Source organism: Lagopus leucura, unplaced genomic scaffold (assembly GCF_019238085.1).
Source record: "Lagopus leucura isolate 7727_CA_CO unplaced genomic scaffold, USGS_WTPT01 Super-Scaffold_100002, whole genome shotgun sequence".
NCBI classification, from domain to species: domain Eukaryota; kingdom Metazoa; phylum Chordata; class Aves; order Galliformes; family Phasianidae; genus Lagopus; species Lagopus leucura.
Genome location: NW_024962263.1, coordinates 86,754,041 through 86,774,464, shown reverse-complemented (window position 1 = coordinate 86,774,464; position 20,424 = coordinate 86,754,041). Strand labels below are relative to the sequence as shown.

The following is a 20,424-nucleotide window of genomic DNA, read 5'->3' as shown; positions in this document are numbered from 1 at the left end:
CTATGGTTCACGTGCGTTCAGATTTACTGTTTGAAGACCCCAAGTAAAAGTTGGAGGAAGTCAAACCCCAGAGCACCAGGAGCGCTAGTGCTTCTCTTCTCAGTGAGTGTGACCCTGGTAGTTAGAGTTAATTGAGGAAGACTGTGCTGCTTCTGAATGTTTACAGCCTAGATCAACTAGCGCTGAAACTGAATGCTGATCACCTACCTGCTGAGGAGAGATTTGGGGATTAAAACTGGACTAAACACTGGACTGATTTGGAGGAAGAAAGCTTACTCAGTCCAAATGAATGAGATTGAAAAGTCCTTTTGTAAGGTGGAGAAATCCTTGTGCAAGGTGGAAATATCCTTCCTGCAGCATCCTCTGTCAGCACAGAGTTAAGAACAGACACAAACTCAAAGCAATTTGGCAAGAACGATAATCGGAGCAGTCGGGACTTGTCATCAGCATACTGGCCACTGCGAAAGAGTGATTACATAGGAAGACACAGGCAATTATCAAAGACTAATTGCTTATTGTTGCTAGAACTATATTTTAAATGTGTTTTTCTTTTTAATTGCTTTCGGAACAAATAAAGTGTCCTTAATTCAATCGTAAAATGTTTGGGAATGGGAAGCCTGCCAGGAATCGAGCAGCTCAGAGGTCTTGTGAAAGGAACTGCCTCTTTCAGTTGCCCACATTCATGCTCAACCATCCCATCCTCTGCCAACCTCCCTGTTTTCAGGGCTGTTTTCCTGAGTTGGGTGTGTGTCTGTGTCTTGATGGTGGTTGCAGTAGTTCATGCATATGTTTTCCTGTGTTTTTATTTGTTCCTATCCAAGGGTCATGACCCAAAGAGGAGCTGAACTTCTCAGGTCCAATGAGGGATTTGAATGAGCAGGCTCTAAACTCACTGGGCACTTTCCAGAATGGGGCTGGGGATGTCTGACAAGGTGAAATACTCATGCAATTTGAACCTGTTACAATACCAACATCTGTATACCTCTGTGCTCTATTGCTGCTGAATGCTATGAAATTATGGAGGGGTCAGATTTGGCTCCACATTGTATGAAAATAACAATGAATGAACAAGTGAACAGGAAGATGCTATTCCAAGTAAAGATGCTGAGGGCTACTGTGAGGAGCAGATCCAAACTGCATTCAGAAGATTTTATGTAAATAGCTAAAAGACTCTCATGTTATTAAATAACTATTCAGCTTTTTCATGATGAGAGTCACAGGGAACACTGTTTATTTATTCATACAAATATCTTTTGTATGGATGTATTCAACTCTGAAAATACTGCAGGACTTCATAATGGACAAGCAAATGTAACCAATGTTATATCTCTATGTGCAAATAATTTGCATGAATGGTTCAGAAAATGAAAGGAAATTGGTCTACGTGAAGGACTGCAAGTATGAGCAGGGGAAACAGAATCAGTGTTTAGGTTCACTTACCAGAGGAATCATAGATTAGAGCCATAGAATCGCTAAGGTTGGAAAATACCACTAAGGTTACCTGGTCCAACCATCACCGTACCCACTAAATATGTCCCTCAGTGCCACATACCCTTTTCCAGTGCTCTTTTTAGGACAGTTAGAAGTAAAGCTGGCCTGGGCAGACATTTTAGTCAGCACGTTGAGTTTGGTGAATACAGAATAACCGAATCACTCTGAGAGACTTTCACTGCAGCAGCTCCGCCTTGGGCTTGTGGTCTTTGGCTCTCCTCTATTGAAGTGCCTGATAGACTTTATCTGGAGACATTGGTGCTGTTGCTGCTGCTTTCCCTCCTCCTCAGATCTTCCTGATCAGGATGTGTAAAAATATATTTCGGAACAGTTTGAACAGCATAGAAAAATCTTGATTGAAATTCCTCAAACCATCACAGCACAGCTAAGCAACGCTTACTTTGCTGGTCTTGAAGATCTCTTCTACCACCTGTGTGAGATTTATTTGGCATCCCTTGCCTGGAGTTTTGTTCATGGACTTGTTTGTGCAAGGCCATGCCGCTGCGAGGAGTTTGCTGGAAGCCCTGAGCCAGGTTTCCCTCTGTAGAGAATGGCAGAGGTTAGCATATCTGCATCAGCTGGGATTCAGCATCCAGTGTAAAAGCGAATATCTAGCAGGAATTTCTTTGTGTAAAGATGAAACACAGCGTTGCCTTCCTCTGCAGCCTGTTTTTATTTTTAAATTAACCCAAACCTGAGGAAGGAACATAAGCCATGCTGAAATATACATTTCCATTGAGACTGTGTGTTTGTGTGCAGCTTTCCAAAATTAAGCTTGCACAGTGTCAAATGGGGAGTTGGGTGTGGAAATGCAATTAGCTGTGACTTGGAGCTCTTATCCAAATGGGCCAGCAAGTGCAAGTGCTCACTTGGAAACTTGACCAAGTGGCAAGGACTCCTTAATGTGCATCAAAATGAGCAGAGTAAATAAAGCAAAATGTTAATAATATTTTGTATTCATTTCCAAACTACTCCTTTGGGTGATGTAAACTGAAGTGCGCTTGGCAGGTGATGTTAAATGATGTTTTTCCTGTGGAATGGAAGCTGTCTTCCCTCTAGGAGCATTTGTGCTTTTCTGGAGAGTTTTGAGATCCTGAAGGGAAGACATAATATATAATCTGATGTTATTTTCACATTGTTGTCTCCCAGTCTTCTTCTGATGTAACTAACAGGCAGTCTGACCTGGTGCCTGGTAGCCCTGCCTAGAGCAGGGGGGTTGCAGCTGCATGATCTTTAAGGTCCCTTTCAAAGTAAGCCATTCTGTGACTCTATGAAGTCAGCATTGCCTATCAGGTGGGCTATGGAATATTTTTTCCAATGGGTAAGTGCGTTCGTAGAATTCCTGAAAGGCTTGGTTAAGGCTCTCAGTGAAAGAAAACAAGGCTTTCTGTTCTTCACTGCCTTTCAGTCATTGCAGGGTAATGCTGGCGCCCAAGGATATTTTCCGTGGAGAATGTATGTAGGTAAACAAGCAGGAGGGAAAAAAAGTAAAAGGGGGGAAAATAGATAGAAAAAGGAGAAAGAAAAAAGGAGAAGCAGAATTGTGTTGGCTTGTTAAAATATCTAAAATGATTTTGCTTTTAATTAGGAGATTGCTTGGCCTTTTTCCACAGCAAGAGGTTGGAACTAGACAATGTTTAAGATCCAACCCAAGCCATTCTATGATTCTGTGATTCTCTAATTCTATTTATGATTATTTATTTTTCATGTGATGGCCTGAGTTTCAACTCCCACCTTTCTTATGTAGCTTATTTATGTTGTTTACACTCAACTCTTTCCTTTAATTTTCTGAAGTAGTATTTGTCTTGTGCCTGAATCTTGGGAAGCTGGATATATGGCCACCACTGTCTTCTGTGTGAGCGACTGTTTCTTCTGATTCAGAGCTCCTGTATGCTGAAACCAGTAATGATTCACTCTCACAGCAGTGGTGTGAGCAGTCTCAGCTTTTACATGCCATCTGTGTTACTGAGCTGAATCTGCAGAAACGGGACCCTGTGCACATGGCTTTTCCTCTGTTCACAGATGAAAATATTAAAGCAAATCCGTATGGTCCATGAGATGTTTTCTGTGTCAGGAAGGGAGTGAAGCTGCCTGTCAAACCAAGCTGTTCCCTCCGATGAAAGGAGACTGTTTTTAAACACTCCTTTCCATAGTATTTTGCACGCCAGCCATGTGTGTTTTCTCATCTGACATCTCATTGAGCTCCTTGGCTGCGGTACTGCGAGAAGGAAGGGTGTGCTGGGAGGGAAGGAAATAATCTCCCAGTATGTACACAAACTCATGTGCGCACATACTCTTAAATCAATCTTAAATGAATTGATTTTTTTTTTTTTTAATGAATATGGAAGAAAATTAATCTGGTTGAGTCAGGCTTAATTGCTTCCCTTTTGTTTAGATTTTCTATTTTTGCACAAGCAGTGCTGTGAGCTATTATTAGCTACAAAGGTGGAGACAGAGGGCAAAGGGCTCATTTATAATTCCTACAGCAGAGCACTGAATTTTAAAGCTAAAAGGCAAGTTGATGAGCAGCTTGAAACACAGATTCATCCACTTAGCTTGCTGAGTGTTTCTGAAGGCTCATGCTGGTCCAGGGAGCTCTCACAGCTGTGGGACCTGCTGGCTGAAGAAATGAGTCAAAAAGAGATGTATTTGCAAATGAAAGCACTCACCTTGAGGGAGAAGCTTGAAAACAAGCTGATTTAGGCTCATGAACAGGTATTAATGCATCACTTTTGAAAGAAGCAACTGGACTTTGCTTCTCAGGCCAGAAGCTGAGAAACACTAAGATTGTATGCACACATACAAACTCAATTTTGTGATTAAAAAAAATCAGTCCGTTAAGTTTGGAGTGTATGCCAGGTAATGGGATACCATTACAACCACCATCTGCTTCCAGGATCTCAGGGCAATCCCACAAGAAGCAGTTTAATCATGTTGGGCAGGAGATCCTGCAGCGTTAGGTGTGCTATTGCAACGGGGGAGCTGGTTTAGTTGGCACTTTTAGTGATGGATGGACGATCACACTAGATGATCTTAGTGGTCTTTGATTCTGTGATTCAATGAAGACAAGCCCAACCTCAATCAGTTTTTCTCACCCTTTCCTAAAATGCAGTGGCTATTGCAAACTCCTTTTCCTTCTCATCATCGTGAGCTGGGCATCTGCTTTGGGAAGGGGAGGGTTTTGGCATAGGGACCGTTCCAACTGGGACACCAGGGTGGAATTTGGATGGCTACAGCTTGAGCACTGCAGGGTTTCCTCTTCTGAGCCACTTGGATCTGGGATGTGCTGCTGTATGGGGAAGCTTTGGTCAATGAGGAGTTTTCAGTTTTGCTAATCTCACCTCTGGAATTAATGTCCTTTTCTGACTACTTTCTTTGGCACTAGTTCTTTTTCTTTAGTTGCTATACTGAAGCTTGTTCAGTTTGCCATGCTAAAGGGCATCACGAGAATATGCATGATTTTGTAGTTTTTCTTCTAAGGCAACAAAACAAAAATAAGCTTAAAAATAAAAATAAAAATGAATCACCTCAGTATAAAATGTTTTTCTCCCTGAAAGTTCCTGAAGCATAAAAAGAGTTTCTTTTCTTGAAGAGGAAATATTACTAATGTAAATGTGGTGCTGTTGGCAGAGGAATAATATGCTGTCTATCATAAGGCAGGCGACTGAGGAGGAGCTGGAGTGATGGAAATGCCTCTTGGGCATGTGAGATCGTGGGGATAGGTATTCACAGAGAGGACGCTTTCTTACATGTGCCCAGGGCTTTCTCTTATCTATGAACATGAACCCACAGTGAAATAGAAATGTTCCCATATTAATAGTGCATTGGAGATAGCCCTCATCTGAAAAACACAGTAATACTGCACAACTGGGAGCCCTTTCGGAGCAGGGAATTGGACTAGCAATTTCATAGTGTGTTAGTAACAAAACATTTTGGTTCTGTATAAGCAAATGGCAAGGTTAGTGGACACATCAGTCCGGCTGTCATTGTCCCAGCAGTAACCAATTTAGAGGCCCTATATTTTTCTGCTATTCCAGTAAGGGAAATAAAAGTAGAAAGTTAAAAATAGAAATCCCAATATGAATTAAAGCACAAAGAGTGAACAAGCTTGTAGTATCACTGTATAATTTTAAAATCCTCTTTTTTTCCTTATTATCTGGATGATAATATAGGTGTTACACTGCAAATTCTGGCAGTGTCTGTCCTGCTCCAAAAGGTCACCTTGATACAGGAAGATGTATTTTTGGCTGTAACATGTGAGCATGGACACACAGCCCAGGATCTATCCAGCCTCAATTTGTATTGGTGACTCCTGTTTAGATTTCCCTTCACCTAATGCTGCTTATGGGTAAGAGAAGCATGAGAAGTGTCCATGGCTTTGGCTTTTAGAAGGAGGTTAAATGGAGCTGGTTAAAAGATTTCTTCTGGTGCCTTTAAATGGAGCACAGTTATTTCTTTTTCATTGCTCTCTCAGCTTCGACGGATATCAAACCTTCATGAGCTGGCTGTTGCAAATCAGTTCCTGCAGTACCATTGTATACAACACTGCGGCACTAACTTTCCTAAGGTTAACTGTCATAGGATCTCATAATCATGGAATATCATGAGACAGAAGGGACCCAAAAGGATCATCGAGTCCAACTCCACACTGGACCACCCAGCTGTTACACACTCTTGGTTTCATTTAGGTTATTTTTTGTTGCTAAGTTTCCTAATGATTAAAAATTAATACTGTTTCCAAAGCAGGAGCCAAACCGAATGTGGAATTATCTTCTTGCTTTACAGATATCCTCGTCGATGGCAAGCTTTGTGACTGTGACGTGGTGGTGGACTGCAAAGTCGGTGACCCGGTCCCACTGCAAGTGAAGCTGACCAACTGGAGCAAGCACAGCGTGGGACCCTTCGCGCTCACCATGACGCCCTACCAGGATTACCAGAATGGGGTGCACAACTATGAGCTGCAGGATGCCATCACTTTTGTGGGATCCAACACCTTCTACATCGATTCTGTAAGTTTTTCTGTCAAAGGTATCACTGTTCTGGATGACGTGTATTTGCATTAAAAAGTTTCATTGCTTAATTGTGCTTTATAATGCAGATTCATTTTTCAAAAATGCCTGTTGCTAAAAGTACTGTGGGCTTAGGGAGGTAGAACCATCTCTCTGAGATGGTTTAAGACTGTAATTGCCTGTACTGTAAGCCACCAGCAAACTATTGGAGTCAGTAACTTTTAGTCACTCCAGATTTGGCAAGATGTGAATGAGTAACTTAGAAAAAATGTGTAATATCATACTGCCTGTCCCGTGAGCCATCCAGTGCAGCCTACAGTAATAGGTTTTAAGTAACTTCTTCTCTTCAGTGCATGAGAATTAGTCCCCTAGGCTAAGCCAAGGAAATCATCAGATCAGTTTTAGTTAGATCCCAAGGAAGGAAAAAATACAAATGCTAAACATTAATGACCAGAAAGATGAGCAGGTTCATTTCCTGGTCTCTTAGCTTTATTTTTACTATGAAAATAAAGAGAAATAGAAATGCAAAACTGCACTTAAAATGGTACAAATTTTTCTTATTTAAAAATAATTGAATTTTTAAATTTTCTCTCAAATTGTTATTTTGAAATTTTTTGCTTGTGAAGCAAAACACTGAAAATAGCTCTTGAATATAACTACTCTCTCTTGCATCCTTTCCCAAAAACCAGCAATGACAAAAAATCAAAGGGATGAAAAACATGAACTATATGACAGAGTGGAGTAAGCAGTATCTCTAACTTATAAGCAAGAGGGGAAGGATGACTGTTTAGGATTGTGCTTAGGACCTTTGCTTAGGTCAGCTCTTCACACTGCTAATAAAATGTACCTGTCAAAACTGAATACTTAGGTGAACCTTAGTAAGAAAGGAATTAAAGGTTAACCACAGGGACAGTCACTGTGCGTAATTTTCAATTACATACCATGGGAAGAAAATATTTCTAGAAGATAATGAGCGTGGAATAAACCATCAGCTTGAATGTTAATGGATTAGCATCCATATATTCATAGCTGAATAATTGAGATATGTCAACAGAAATAATCAAGAGGCAGCTTCCTTTGACTCCCTTTCTGACAATGTGGGTTTTTTAATGTGAGTGGCACTGTGTGGATATCCAGCTGCCTAAGGGCTGACCCTCAGGGCTAATGAGGGAAAAGGGAGGTGTCAGCATATATTCCTGCCTTCTGATTGAGTCTCCTATGGGCAAGAAGTCATGGGGTCACATCTCTTGAGCTGCCCAGGCAGTCTCCTCATACGTTACACTCCCTGTATTCAGTATTTAGACATTTTCACCGTAAACACAGTACCCAGAAAGTAAAAAATGGAGTTGTTTTCTGATGTTTGTCCTCCTTTTCATCCAAAAGGGTGAAATGAAGAGACTGTTTACTCTCCGACAACAAGTGCTGTACTTCACACTGTACAGTGTTGATACATGTCCTGCACAGGCTGCTAATGAAAATGCTTAGTCACATTTCTTTGAGGCATAGAGCCCTGATCACGGAAGAAACTTCTTCAAACAGTGGATCTAATGCTGTCAGAGGCCCTTTCATCCCCTGTAATAACTAATTCAGTAATGGAAAAAATATTTCAGAAAGCAGCACCTGTTTTGGGGACAAGAATAAAGTCCTGGTTTGTGCATTTGATGCTTCAGGGAAGAACGAACATATTCACAATTGTGTTCATGCTCCGTGTTTGACAGAAGTTCAGACACTGGTAAAGAAGCTGAAGAAGCTCATAGTTGGATGACATGAAAGAGATTCTCTGTGTCTTTTTTATAAACTAAGCTGAGACTCTGGATGAGATACCTAGCTGGTGTAGCTCCATGTTACCCTCTCAAAGCTATTAAACACGTGCTCATTATTTTTATATACTGAGGTTGCTGGCACATGATTATTTTGCTTGTTTAATGGAGGTGCCTTCAAATGCTGCCATCTCCCAGTTTTGCCCCTCTGCAGAAAGATGCTCCCCTCTTCTGCAGGAGTGATGCTGTGAGTATGTGTGGCTGTGCAAAGTTGGCCAGTTTATCTCAAACTACATTCGTCAGCAGTTTGAGCTAATTGGGCTGACATTACATTGACACTAGCAAGGAGGTGGTGACATGATTTATTGCATTGCCGAGCCGGGTGGGAGGGAGGATGAAGAACTAGTGTGTGCTTTGGTGTAACAGTAGTGTGTGGTCAAAAACAAATGGAAACATCAGGTATTACAGCAAGATACTTCTAATACCCTAGAAATTTGGTCTTTTGTCATGATGATGGAGAAATAGCAACAGTATTGGTGCTCAGTTGAATGTGACCTCTCAGGAAAAACAAAATAAAATATCCCCCTGCTTTCCTAAGTATTACACAGAACTTTTAACACAGAACTTTACACAGAACTATTAACTTATTGTAAGGCCTATGCCTTAACACTGAACAAATCACAATTTTTTTTGTTGCTATTTTTAGACTAAAAAGTTTCAAACCGTTTTCTGCATCTATTTAGAAGACAAAGAATGCATGCAGGAATGTTTAGCGCACATACACTGCTCCACATGTATGAATGAACAGAGTTTTTTTTTAAGGGTAAAAGTCACACAATTTTGTTTTTCACTTTCTTGTCACGTAAAGGTAGATGATTTCTCTTGAAGGTAGTGCTTATTCATCTCTCTGTGATCCCACTTCCATTCAGAGCAGCAGTCTGCACTTGTGCCCCAAAGGCTCTGCTAGGATACACTACCTCAAAAAGCAAAGTCCTCTGCTCAAAATTTTAAAGAATATTTAGATATTTACATGCATTTAAATCACATAAAGCCTTTATTTTTAAAATTAACGTTTAATTTGATTAGCCTTACCTTTCTATGTCTAGCAGAAAAGGTGACTTCATTGGTTATCATTTAGATAGTGTACATTTTTTTAGAGTGAGGTTTTGAAACATGAGGTAACATTGATGGATGCCCACCTATTCAAATTCTTCTGCATTTATTTATTATCTTGCTTTGCAATCTGAAGTTTAACTTTAGCCTTATTATTAAAAATTCTTTTTTCTTACCAGTATTTTGACTAGTTGATTGATCCGACAGAGCTGCTTCTTGCCAAATTAAAAAAATGATACGCTACGGAGATTCCTGTAACTACCAATAATTCGTCTTCCTTTGTTGTTCCTGCTTTTGCCATTACTGTTCTCAGGCAGTTTTTTTTTAGGTGTGTTATCTCTCAGTAGCTCAGATGAGTGGTAGTGGAAGATGAGGAAGAACTCATTAGGAGATGGTCATTTTGAATCAGCTCAGAAGCTATGACGAACATTTGCTCACTTCTGGCAGGTCCTCTGTGGCCCATCTGGCCAAATTAGTTTTCTTAGCACTTCTGCTAGCACTGTAAACTCTCTGGGGGCATTTACAGTAGCTGGCATGAACCCTAATCTCCAACTGAGTTGCTTCAGTACTACAGCAGTATAAATAATTAGTAGTTAGTTCTCAGGGATCAGTCCCACATGGCAGCCTGAATCGGGGAAGGATTAGGATGGAGCTAGAAACTTAATTTTTCTTCTGTCTCGGAGGAACTTTTCTTTCTTGAATCTTCAGTCGTGTTTTCCGGGAGCGTAAGCAAGGTCTACATGCAGAGGATTTAGTGGAATTATAGTAAAATCTCTTTGGACTCTGTGGCTTGATTGAGCAAGCATGTGTGTGTACCATCATTCCAGACTGGGGCAACATACAAGATGGTGCCTGAGTGGTGAGATTGCCTGGCCTGCATGCTGCTAGATCAATCAACAGTACAAATTCAGCTTGGATCAGGCATGAGTCTTTATGCAGTGCCTTATGTTTCTCTCAAACTAGCTGAGTCACTTGGATGGTGAATGTCAGCTCCAGTGGGTTACATCCAACTTGTGTACACATCTGTGCAAGGCCTGCGGCATCCCTTCGTGGCCACTGAGTCACCAAGGCCAGTGGAGTTCAGGGAATATTTTGCTTCATTCTGTGTCTGACACCTACATTTTCTCAGATGAATCCTTTTGTTGAACAGATGGCTCAGATGTATTTATCCATTTTATGGATTTTTAGGTGGTTTAGGTTCCAGACTGAGACATCTGAACAAGGAGGTGTCTCCATGGATGCTGGCTGAGCTCTCATTAGGCAAAAGAGTCTGCTGTCCATGGAGCCTGTCTCAGCCTAACACAGATCCCAGCACAGATCCTAGGGATGTGATTCAGTTGCCTAAAACTAGGTATCCTCCAGCATGGGTGTCCAACCTTTTGACTTGCCTGAGCTGCACTGAGCAGAGAGGAATTGTCTTGGTCTTCTTATAAAATATATAATATAGTTAAAGTATATAAATAACAAAACTTTTTAAATTCTCAAATATTTACCTTAAAACATAAAAGAGCAACAAAACCATAAAACCAGTGGGATGTTTGACCTTGTTTTTTGTGAAACTAAAGCATCAATCTTGTTCGATGGCAGTGATTGCAATTCTCAGTGAGTTGTCAAGGTGTTCATCAGAAGTTTTTGATGAAATTTTGTTCTTCCTGTACTTCTCCTTGAAAACAGTTTTTCTCAAATGTGTGTACTGCCAAAAAACAATGACATTCTCTTGAAGGCCGACTCAAAACAAACTGAGCTACCATTGTATTAGATCCTAGAAGAATAAATACTTTGTTTCCTTAACCAGCGACTTAGCACAGCCAGTAGGCCTTGAAGGGAAAATTAATGTGGATGCTTTGGAGGTATTGCCAGCGTGGCAATAAAACCAAAGGTCTATGAGCCCTTATAATTGTATGAAAATTACTAACCAATCACCATGAGGAAAATGGACTGAAAAATTACTAATTTGTAACTTCTGTGTATAAATGTTGTACACATACGTAGTTCAGAGTGTGCACCTGATCTGCAGGAAACCATTGAGCACCAAGGTTTGTGCAACCCTGAAATAAATAAGCAATGTCTCTTCTGATTGTGTGATGATTGACTTATTGCTCATGGGGCAACATATCTGCTTTTCGGACAGTTGTGACTGTGAAGCAAGGGATGTCTTTCTGTGGTAAGAGAGGTCTTAGAAAAACCTAGTAAAGAGACATGATCAAATTTTTGAGTTGAGTATCTCTTTGCACTTTATCCATTCCATTTGAAAACCTGCAGGTAGTGTTTGTTGGCTGAAAACAGAGTTGCAAATATACTGAAGAATTTATGATTATTTCAGCAGCCATGAAACCTATTCTTAAGTTCCTTTGTCAGAATGGAAAGCAAGGCTGCACCTTCTTTACTGTTCACAGTGCCTTAGCTCATCCCAAAATGTTATGAGGTATCTATGTTTTGACAACTGTAGGCTGGCCAAGTAGATCACTCTGTGATCTACTTACCAGTTAGCTCTGCTGGCTGTGCTGAATGTATGCCTACTGTAGTAGGATCTTGGATACGTAGAGTGCATGGAGACACCAAAATGTGTGTTGTTTACTCTCAAAATGAGTCCTGTGTGCAGTATAGCAATCAGTTTCGATCTGGCCCCCAACAGGCAGATCTGGTCACATACCACTACCTGCCTCGCTGATTCTTCCCACTTACAGTGAAAAAAAAGGATGAATGCTGCAGGGACTGCTACCACATAGGCAGAACTTGAAAGAGATGAAGAGACTGTGTTGATGTTGATGTGCCTGAAGACACATCATTTCCACCTGTCAAGAGCTATGATCAGTGCTTTAACAGATATTTTTCCATGGGGCAGCCAGATGAGGAAAAAAAAAAAGGTCTGGGGGCTTCATTTGCTGCTCACCTCCACCCATTACTTGCATTAATGCTTGCCTCTGTCCTTCTCTGCATGCATCAGTTCCACAAAAATAAGGCAGTCAGCCCTAAGCAGGAGGAAAAGGGAGCAGGAGGGGAGACTGATGTTCTGCATGTCCAGACGCAATGCCAGAGGGCACACACTTGTATCCAGTGAGGAGGTGAGATGCCAAGGACGTGGGTCAGTACAGCAGCTGTGACTGCTCTCATTACTCACTAGGATGATACGATGCTGACACAAGTTTGCTGTAGGTCAGCAAAAGTGATCGGCACCAAAGCCAAAGGGAGTCTGGGCTCTGCATCAGCTCTGATGATGCCAGTGCTTGTGAAAAGACAGGCTCTGGTGTAGGAGCAGGATTTTAGGCAGCAAAGCTACCTAATATCCCAGGTGGCTGTAAGGGGTACATGTCTGCTGGCTAAAAGACTCAGCAACAAAGGTCCAAAAAAGCCTGGAACAGAAGCAAACAGAAGCAAACAGCACATTTCCCAGTGATGTCTTGCTAACATTTTTTCCCCTGATTCCAATCAAGTCATGAACACCTGGGCAGCACAGTGCTTCTGGATGTAATGCCAGAGTTTCCTTGGTGGTTGGGTTTGGGTCTCAGCTTGGTTGACCAGGTGTTGTGTCACTGTCAATTGGAATCAGCTGTGGACTCTGTATTGTGATGGATGCTGAAGTGTTTGGGGAGGACCAAAGAAAGCCCGTTACCAATAAATATTAATTAAAGTAAAAAGAAAATACATGCACACAAGCCTGCCTGGGAGAGTAGGGATGGCCCCAAATGATATCTTGAGAAATTATCAGGGTCCAGAGAGCAGAATGGAACTGGTCGGATGGTCTGGATAGAGTGAAGAGCACTACTGAAGAGCACCAGTTGCCATTTATGGAGTCTGTTCTGCTGAACTGACACAGTCTCCTCAGAATCTCTCAAACTAATTCCATCCAATGGTGTGACTTTGTGCCAATTCAGCGTTTCGTATCTGCAGTTACTTTAATCTGGAAATGGATTTAACATCTTGTAGAAGCAGATGTTTATTCAAACAGTAGCACATGCTGAATAGTGATAAGTTTGATAAAGTTAAAAATTACTTGAGTGCCTTGCTGAAATGGTGGAGCAAGATATTGGCAATAAAGATATGGATCATAAATGGTTTGGTGATGAAGGAGGATGTATAAATGTAAACACAGTGCAGTGTTTAATTTGGACAGGTAAATCCCACTGTTTTGGGGATATGTCTTTCTACATTTATTTTGGTGAGGGTGAACATTAAAGATTCCTGATTAGAGTTTGCAGTCAGATTGTGTCTGAATAATAAGCAGGGGTGAATTTAGTTACTGCTAAGTTGTTAAATGGTGTTTAACCATGCGTTTAGCAAGAGTTCACAGCTATGATTTAGAACCTTTAATGTCGATTCTGATGAATGCAGTCTAAGGGAAGATGCTCCTGATTATTCAGGACATTATGAGTGGCTTTTGCCTTAAACCAAATGGGCTTTGAAATCAGTGACTACTGGAGGTCTTCTGGTTTCAGCTGTGCCACAGCACTGCTGCATGACTGAATAACACAGCATTTTAATTTCTCATTTTACCATTGCTAAAATAGGAACAAGAAATTTACTTCTTTTTGTGGAACAGTAATATTGAGATGTTTAATTTATGAATGTTTCTAGAGTGCTTTGAGATAATTTTATGGAGCTACTGGCTTGCAAAGAGCAATTATTTTGTTTTGTTGCGTGTTTAATTTTACTGATTTTCACATTTGCTGTTGCAGGTAAAGCCAACCAAAGACTCTGTGTACTTTGGAGCACTTCTTTTCCTCTACACGGGCGATTTCTATCTGAATATCAAATTCCATGAAGACAACTGCAGCAAGGAGCTGCCTCTCTCCTGGTTCTGCCTTCCTAGTGTCCACATCCGTGCAATGGAGCCCGTGGCCGAAGCTAAGCTGTAAATGTGCTGTGTGCTATTTGATTAACAACAGTGTGCAGAAACGCTTGGCACATCCTCTGCTTGACCCCAGCTTGTTTCTGTCCAACCCCAGGCCACAGTCCCTATTTTGGAGGAACAGCTGAATGCTTTCTGAATTCTGATAGTCGTTTGGGCAGCTGCTATTGCTAATTTAAGAGAGAGAGACAGATTATAACCATGCTAGAGTTTTCCTGATTCCAAAAAATCTTTGAAACTGCTAATACATGCATCATACTTTCATAAAACCTATTGAGAGCAGTGGATTTGGGAGAGCCTTAAGTGCTAAATTTAAGAAGGTTGAACTTAACCATGTGTTTGAAGGTCTCTGCTCCAACTTAAATAATCCCCTTTTAGCATTTCAACAAGAGTTGAAATTTCTGTATGAATTTCCTCCTGGCTTACACTGGATTTACATTACCCTGGGAGTGAGGTTCTCTGTCAGAATAGTTCTCAGACTTGTTGTAGTTCACTTTTCTGCTGAGTATTGGGTGTCTTTCATGGTAAATAGGAGTAAAGATGCCTTTTCCTGTGCTACTGAAAGTAAAAAAATAGTAAACATGCCTTCAGTTATTCTGTTCACCCCCTGAGCTGAGTGCCACTTGCTCCTGGTAGAGTCACTGCCTTTGCTTCAGTAGATCTATTAAGAAATGAGAAAAGGCAATGGGAAGCTAAAGAGTTTGTCCTTGAGAAAGGAAATAAGTCAACTTCTGGGTTGCCTGGGGCTTGCCTGTGAATTCGGGCTTTCATTGTTCTGTTTTATACAATGACAACAGATTGAAATGTTTTCAGAGCTTAAAGAACCACCAGAATTAATCAGCTGGCCATTCTTATCACTTTGAATCAGTTTTTGCAAACTCATCGGATCTGTTTTTTCATGCCAGTAGACTGGCTTTGATTGTGTGGTTGGGTTGTTGGTTTTTTTTCCCTTCTTTTGTTTATTTTGTTGTAGTTAGTAAGACTAATTAGTAGGTAATTAAGGGCGTGGAATTCCTGATTCATGGAACTCCATGATGAGTCTACTGAAGATTCAACCTGTTGTCTTTCAGAAAAACATTCTTGTAGAAAGAAACCCAAACTTTCCCTGTGTAATGCAGGGAGGTGTCTGATCTGTATGAATGAGTTTCGAACCTCTCTGAATCTTTCCTTAAATTTACAGCCTGCAGCTCTTCGTGGTAGATTAATTTCAGGGATGAATACACCAAGATGCAGCAGCAGTGCTCAAATTAGCTCTATAAGTGCAACCCCTTAGCAATTTTTTTTTAGTAGATTTCATCCTAAGGTGGACCCACCTGGCCTGGCCCATCCTGGTCATGCTTGGATAGCTGCTCATTCTGGCTCTGCACTGTGCTCAGTTGTACTCTTAGATGTGACTGGTGCTTTCCTTAGGAACACAACAGTGCTCAAAACTCAATTCATTGCATGTTTGCAAATGACTGTAATGTATCCATCCTCACTGTTTTATTATAAATTGAGGAAAGTATATAGCTCTAGCATGATAGCTTGTGTTTCCAGTGTATACAGGGTATTATCTCCACAACTGTATTGTGAGAATGTTGTCAGTGTTTGCTCCTGAGCTGTGGCTCTGTACACAGAGTGGAAGTCTTCAGACTTAACATGTTGGAAATCAGAGACCAACTGAAGATTTACTAGCAGTGATGTACTGCTCTGTCAGCTGCCAGCACACAGTGTCCACTAACAGAACTCTTCCTTTGATTGCACAGTGGCTCTGGGCCAGAGTCACCCTTGGAAAGAGGGTCAAAGGCAGCCAAGCTGGGCATGTGTTTTTGTTGGTGGAGGTTGGTTGACTAGTTCTGTGCCATAAGGCTGAATTCTCTGTCACTGCATAGGCATATACACAGAAAAATAGCATCCCAGGAGATCAGGAATTAAACCAGTTAATCTTTTCCATAAAAGCTTACTTTTGACATGTGTCTCTCTGCTATGTTACACAACATTGTTGCAGCAAAATCCAAATTGGGTTTCATTCAGTATTCCCAGCAGGTAATCTGCAGATGCTAGGAATACAGCTACGACTATGGAGGGACCACATTGCATTTGAAACAAAAATACTGCGAAGCAGATGCTGTGCAGTCAGGGTGCTTCAGCTTACCCAGCAAGGGATCATTTCCCAGCATGTTTTTGAGAGTGTTCTCTAAGAGCAGTGGGCATTGCTCTTGTGAAGCCTGTACTGAGCTGCAACACTCCTCTGCCCTTTATACAAAGGGGTGATCCCCAGCCCACTGAAGCTGCTGGAATGGGAACAGGTTTTATTATAGCAAAAGATAGCTGCATATTTCCTAGGTTTCCAACATGCCATTATAAATCTGCCATTTGTGCTCATAAATATGTGTTTTATGAGTGAGCTGATTCTTAATGGTCTATCTGCTCATTATATAGCACACCAGTCTGTCCCTTGTCAACTTTGAGACTTAGCTGCTTTTGGCATTTATGATACCTTTCCCAATTTCCTTACACTTCTACTTGTCTTGGTGAGAGAGATGAAACACAAGAAATTCTTCCTTCTGGGGATCATTTGTGACTTGACCAGAAGTTACAGTCCGTGTAATTTGGAGAAGTGGTAAGAGAAGGCACTTGAAATGAGAATACTGCTTTTGGTTTTCTTTTTAATGGAAGCTTTCATTGGAATTGCTGTCAAGATCAGTCTTTGCAGTGGCCTGAGTAAAGGATGATACTTTCCTGATGTGATCTCCTTTTCTTTAATGGAAAATTTGTTTTTCTTTCTCCAAACCACCCAGATATTACTTTGAACACGATGAGCCAAACTGCATTGATACACAAGCTGGTATGATCCCACTTGGTTGAATTAAATCATTCCTAATATAATCACCATTGCTGAGAGCAGGAGTTGCTTCAGTTTATGTATGCATTGGAGAAACTTAAGTTATGTAAATCTAATTATCTGAATAAATACTTGTGTTATTTCCATCTCTGCCTGTCTCTTCTTGATAGTGTTATGTTTCTTTTACTTGTAATAATAATGTATCCCTCAAAGCTGCCTTCTGTCTCTGAAAGGAGAATGTATTTGATTCCATTAATTGTCAGCTGAGGGGAAAGAGGTGCATCACGTGAAGGGTGTCTTAAGCCTCAGTATCCTTTCCGTCCTCCACAGAAATAGCTCAAAGGTAGGAAGGAGAACCAGCTTTGGAGGTATGTTTGGGAGGACTGGTTGAAAAATCCTTCCAAGGCAGTATGTTCTCAGTGTACACCTACACCAGACACAACAAGAAACCTTTGAAGCATAGATCATAGAAACACAGAATATTAAGGTCGGAAAAGACCACTGAGATCATGTAATCCAACCATCAACCCATTCCCACCATGCCCACTAAGCATGTCCCTCAGTGCTACATCTGCATATTTCTTGAATGCCTCCAGGGATGATGACTTCACACACACCCTGGGCCGCCTGTTCCAATGCATCACCACTCTTTCTGATAGGAAACTTTTCCAGATATCCAACCTGAGTCTCCCCTGGTGCAACTTGAATCCATTACGTCTCATCCTATTGCTAGATACCTGCAAAAAGAGAATTGTAGAGGCCAGTAAGGTCCCCTGAGCCTCCTCCAGACTGAACGATCCCGGTTCCCTGGAATTTGCATGGACAGATGCCTTGGGAAGCCACTTTATACCCAAAGACTGTGCCCAGTAGCTGTATATTAGAGGAGAGACAGTGCTCCTCCTCCTGTGTGCAATTGTGCTCCCAGGTGTTCCTTTTCCTAAGCTTTTGCCAACGTGGGCTGCGTCCGTGTCCTCCTCTGGCTTCCATCTTTGCAACTGCAACAAACCTTCCTAAAGAACTGTTCAGCAGTTATTTGGTATAGGGGCAGGCATGCAAGAACAAGGAGGAAACACAGCTAAAAGGGAGTCCTGGATCCTTTGAAGAGAATTCATTGTACATCTCCATGTTCTCTGATACCTTGACTGGCTGATCTGAGCCCCTTTTCAGCATGCAGTCAGTTTGAACAAAATAACATAGACACTGCCAGAAAGAAACCAGGCCAGCTATTGAAATAGTTCAACAACAAGCATCTTGTTAATGGTATGAGGATGTCATCACTGATCTGTGTCAGAAGCAAGACTCTTCTGCTATCCAGTCTGCCTGTGTCCTTACAGTGCAGTCCAGGCCTGTGACTGAAGCCCTGCCATGCTAACAATGGTTTGTGTATGCATTTGCCTACCATCTCCTTCCCCAGCAGCTTGAATCCAAAGTACAAATGCCATGACACCACCCTTCAGGAGAAACATCTCCTGTAAGGATTTAGGCTGGGGCTGTTGGATCTTGAGGCTGTGAAGAGTCAAGCTGAGTTCTGTGTCACCCTCCACAGGAGGCTGGGTCAGACACATTTCTAATCCAGGATGCCATTCATGCAGCTTTTTTATCAGGTGCATGGTCATAGACCCTAGTCAAAGGTTTTCCACTCCTCCCCATGCCATTGCCACATTCATCTCTGCCTGGCTGTGCCATACTGAAACCACAAAATTATTTGGGTTGAAAAGTGGTATTGCAGTACATGTGTACACATGTGGGGGCTATCGATGTGCAACTACAGCACCACATAGACTGTTGAAGTCTACAAGGGCACAGCATCCCTCACAGACACAGTGAGTGCTCTGTGGGGCAGCAAAGAGGTAAAGAAGGAGTGGGAGGATAGAAATTTCAGGGAGAACTGGTGGAGGGCTGCAGGCACGGGCAGCTCTGCGAGGTGCCCAGAGTTTGCTGAGACAAATCAAGGCCAAACGGATTATATAACTGACACAACGTTAAAAATAGGTTAGGCTGTATATTAAGATTTCATTTATAAATTGTTTATAAAGCGTTCATGAATGTTAGATGTGCTAAGCACATTATCACACAAATACTTCATGTTCCGGCGTTATCGATGGCTGTACATAGGGCAGCATAGGTATTGTAGATGGTTATGTCACTGCTATGGAGACCAGCAGTTCAATAGCAATATACAATAAATGATTCATCAAACACTTAAACATGTATTAGGCATTTATGTGTTCCTTATAAATTGAACCTTAATACGAAGTGTGACCTTAAGAAGTGTCAAACAGGGAACTTTTCCCCTTTCATCATCTTTTTTTCATCCTAAAAAAAAATTAAAATTTCCCGGATCACCCTTTTAATAATGGTCATGCTTTCTCCGACCTCTGCCTTAAAATAGGTCAGCAGCTCCTAAGAATTACAGAAGGGTTCAGTGGAAGGAGTGTAGCGTTTGTATGTGCTCCCCTCTGCCTGCAGTCATGCTTGGTGTAGTCTTGGGGGGTCAGGCACCAAGGATGTCACTGGTACCACCTCTGATCTTGCTCAGTCGGGTGTCTGCAGATCCCTGGAGTAAGCATAAGAGCAAAGGTAATGTGAGTCTAAGAGCAGAGCAGAGCAGAAGAGCTGTGAAATGAGAATTGGGCAAGATAATTTAAGTTCATGAAAACAAACCCTGCAGGCAGCTCTGTGAATATTTGCTTGTGTGGAAGATGCCACCATTGCAGACCCCATGGCCAAAGAAAGCAGTTTTGGCAAGAGGTTTCTCTTTCCCTCACATGGCATCTGTAATGTAAATAGCATCCTGGAGGAAGCTGTAAAGGTATAAAGTCCTATCACAGCTCCTCCTCATTTGGACTGCTGGGCACCGGAAGACTTTTCCTATTACTGGAGAAGAGGGCAGCTGCTCCTGCCTTTCCACACCTGGTTGCAGTCCGGGCCAGGGCTGTATTATTAAAAGTCTCCTCAGGTGGGCATTGCAGGGACCTGACCTGGGGCTGTAGTATTTGCATTGCATGTAGATACTGGCATCTTCCATGTGCTGTCAGAATGAAGTCCTGGGAAAACGAGCTTTTAAATGTAACACAAAAATTCTGACAAAATATGAGCAAATCACAGAATCATTGAATCACTAAGGTTGGAAAAGACCATTAAGATCATCTAGTCCAACCATCAATCCATCACCACCAAGCCCATTAAATCATGTCCCTCAGTGTGACGCCTACACGTTTCTTCAATACCTCCAGGGACAGTGAGTGACTTCACCACCCCCCTGGGCAGTCTGTTCCAATACCTCACCACTCTTTCTGAGAAGAAATTTTAATATTTATTTGTTATTATTTTATATTTATTAAATATTAATAATTAATATTATTCCAACCTCAACCT

The 20,424-nt window shown here is 41.5% G+C and overlaps 1 protein-coding gene across 2 annotated transcripts in view; it reads left to right on the top strand.

Annotated features, from left to right (window-relative positions):
- TRAPPC9 (trafficking protein particle complex subunit 9) overlaps positions 1 to 17,192 on the top strand; it is a 469,613-nt gene extending 452,421 nt beyond the window's left edge. For both annotated transcript variants that reach the window (XM_042869462.1, XM_042869461.1), the window contains 2 exons: positions 6,277 to 6,500; positions 14,050 to 17,192. In XM_042869462.1, coding sequence (XP_042725396.1) covers positions 6,277 to 6,500; positions 14,050 to 14,229 — 404 coding nt within the window. In that variant the 3' untranslated portion in view covers positions 14,230 to 17,192. The remainder of the gene's footprint in view (positions 1 to 6,276; positions 6,501 to 14,049) is intronic.
- The last annotated feature ends 3,232 nt before the right edge of the window (positions 17,193 to 20,424 follow it).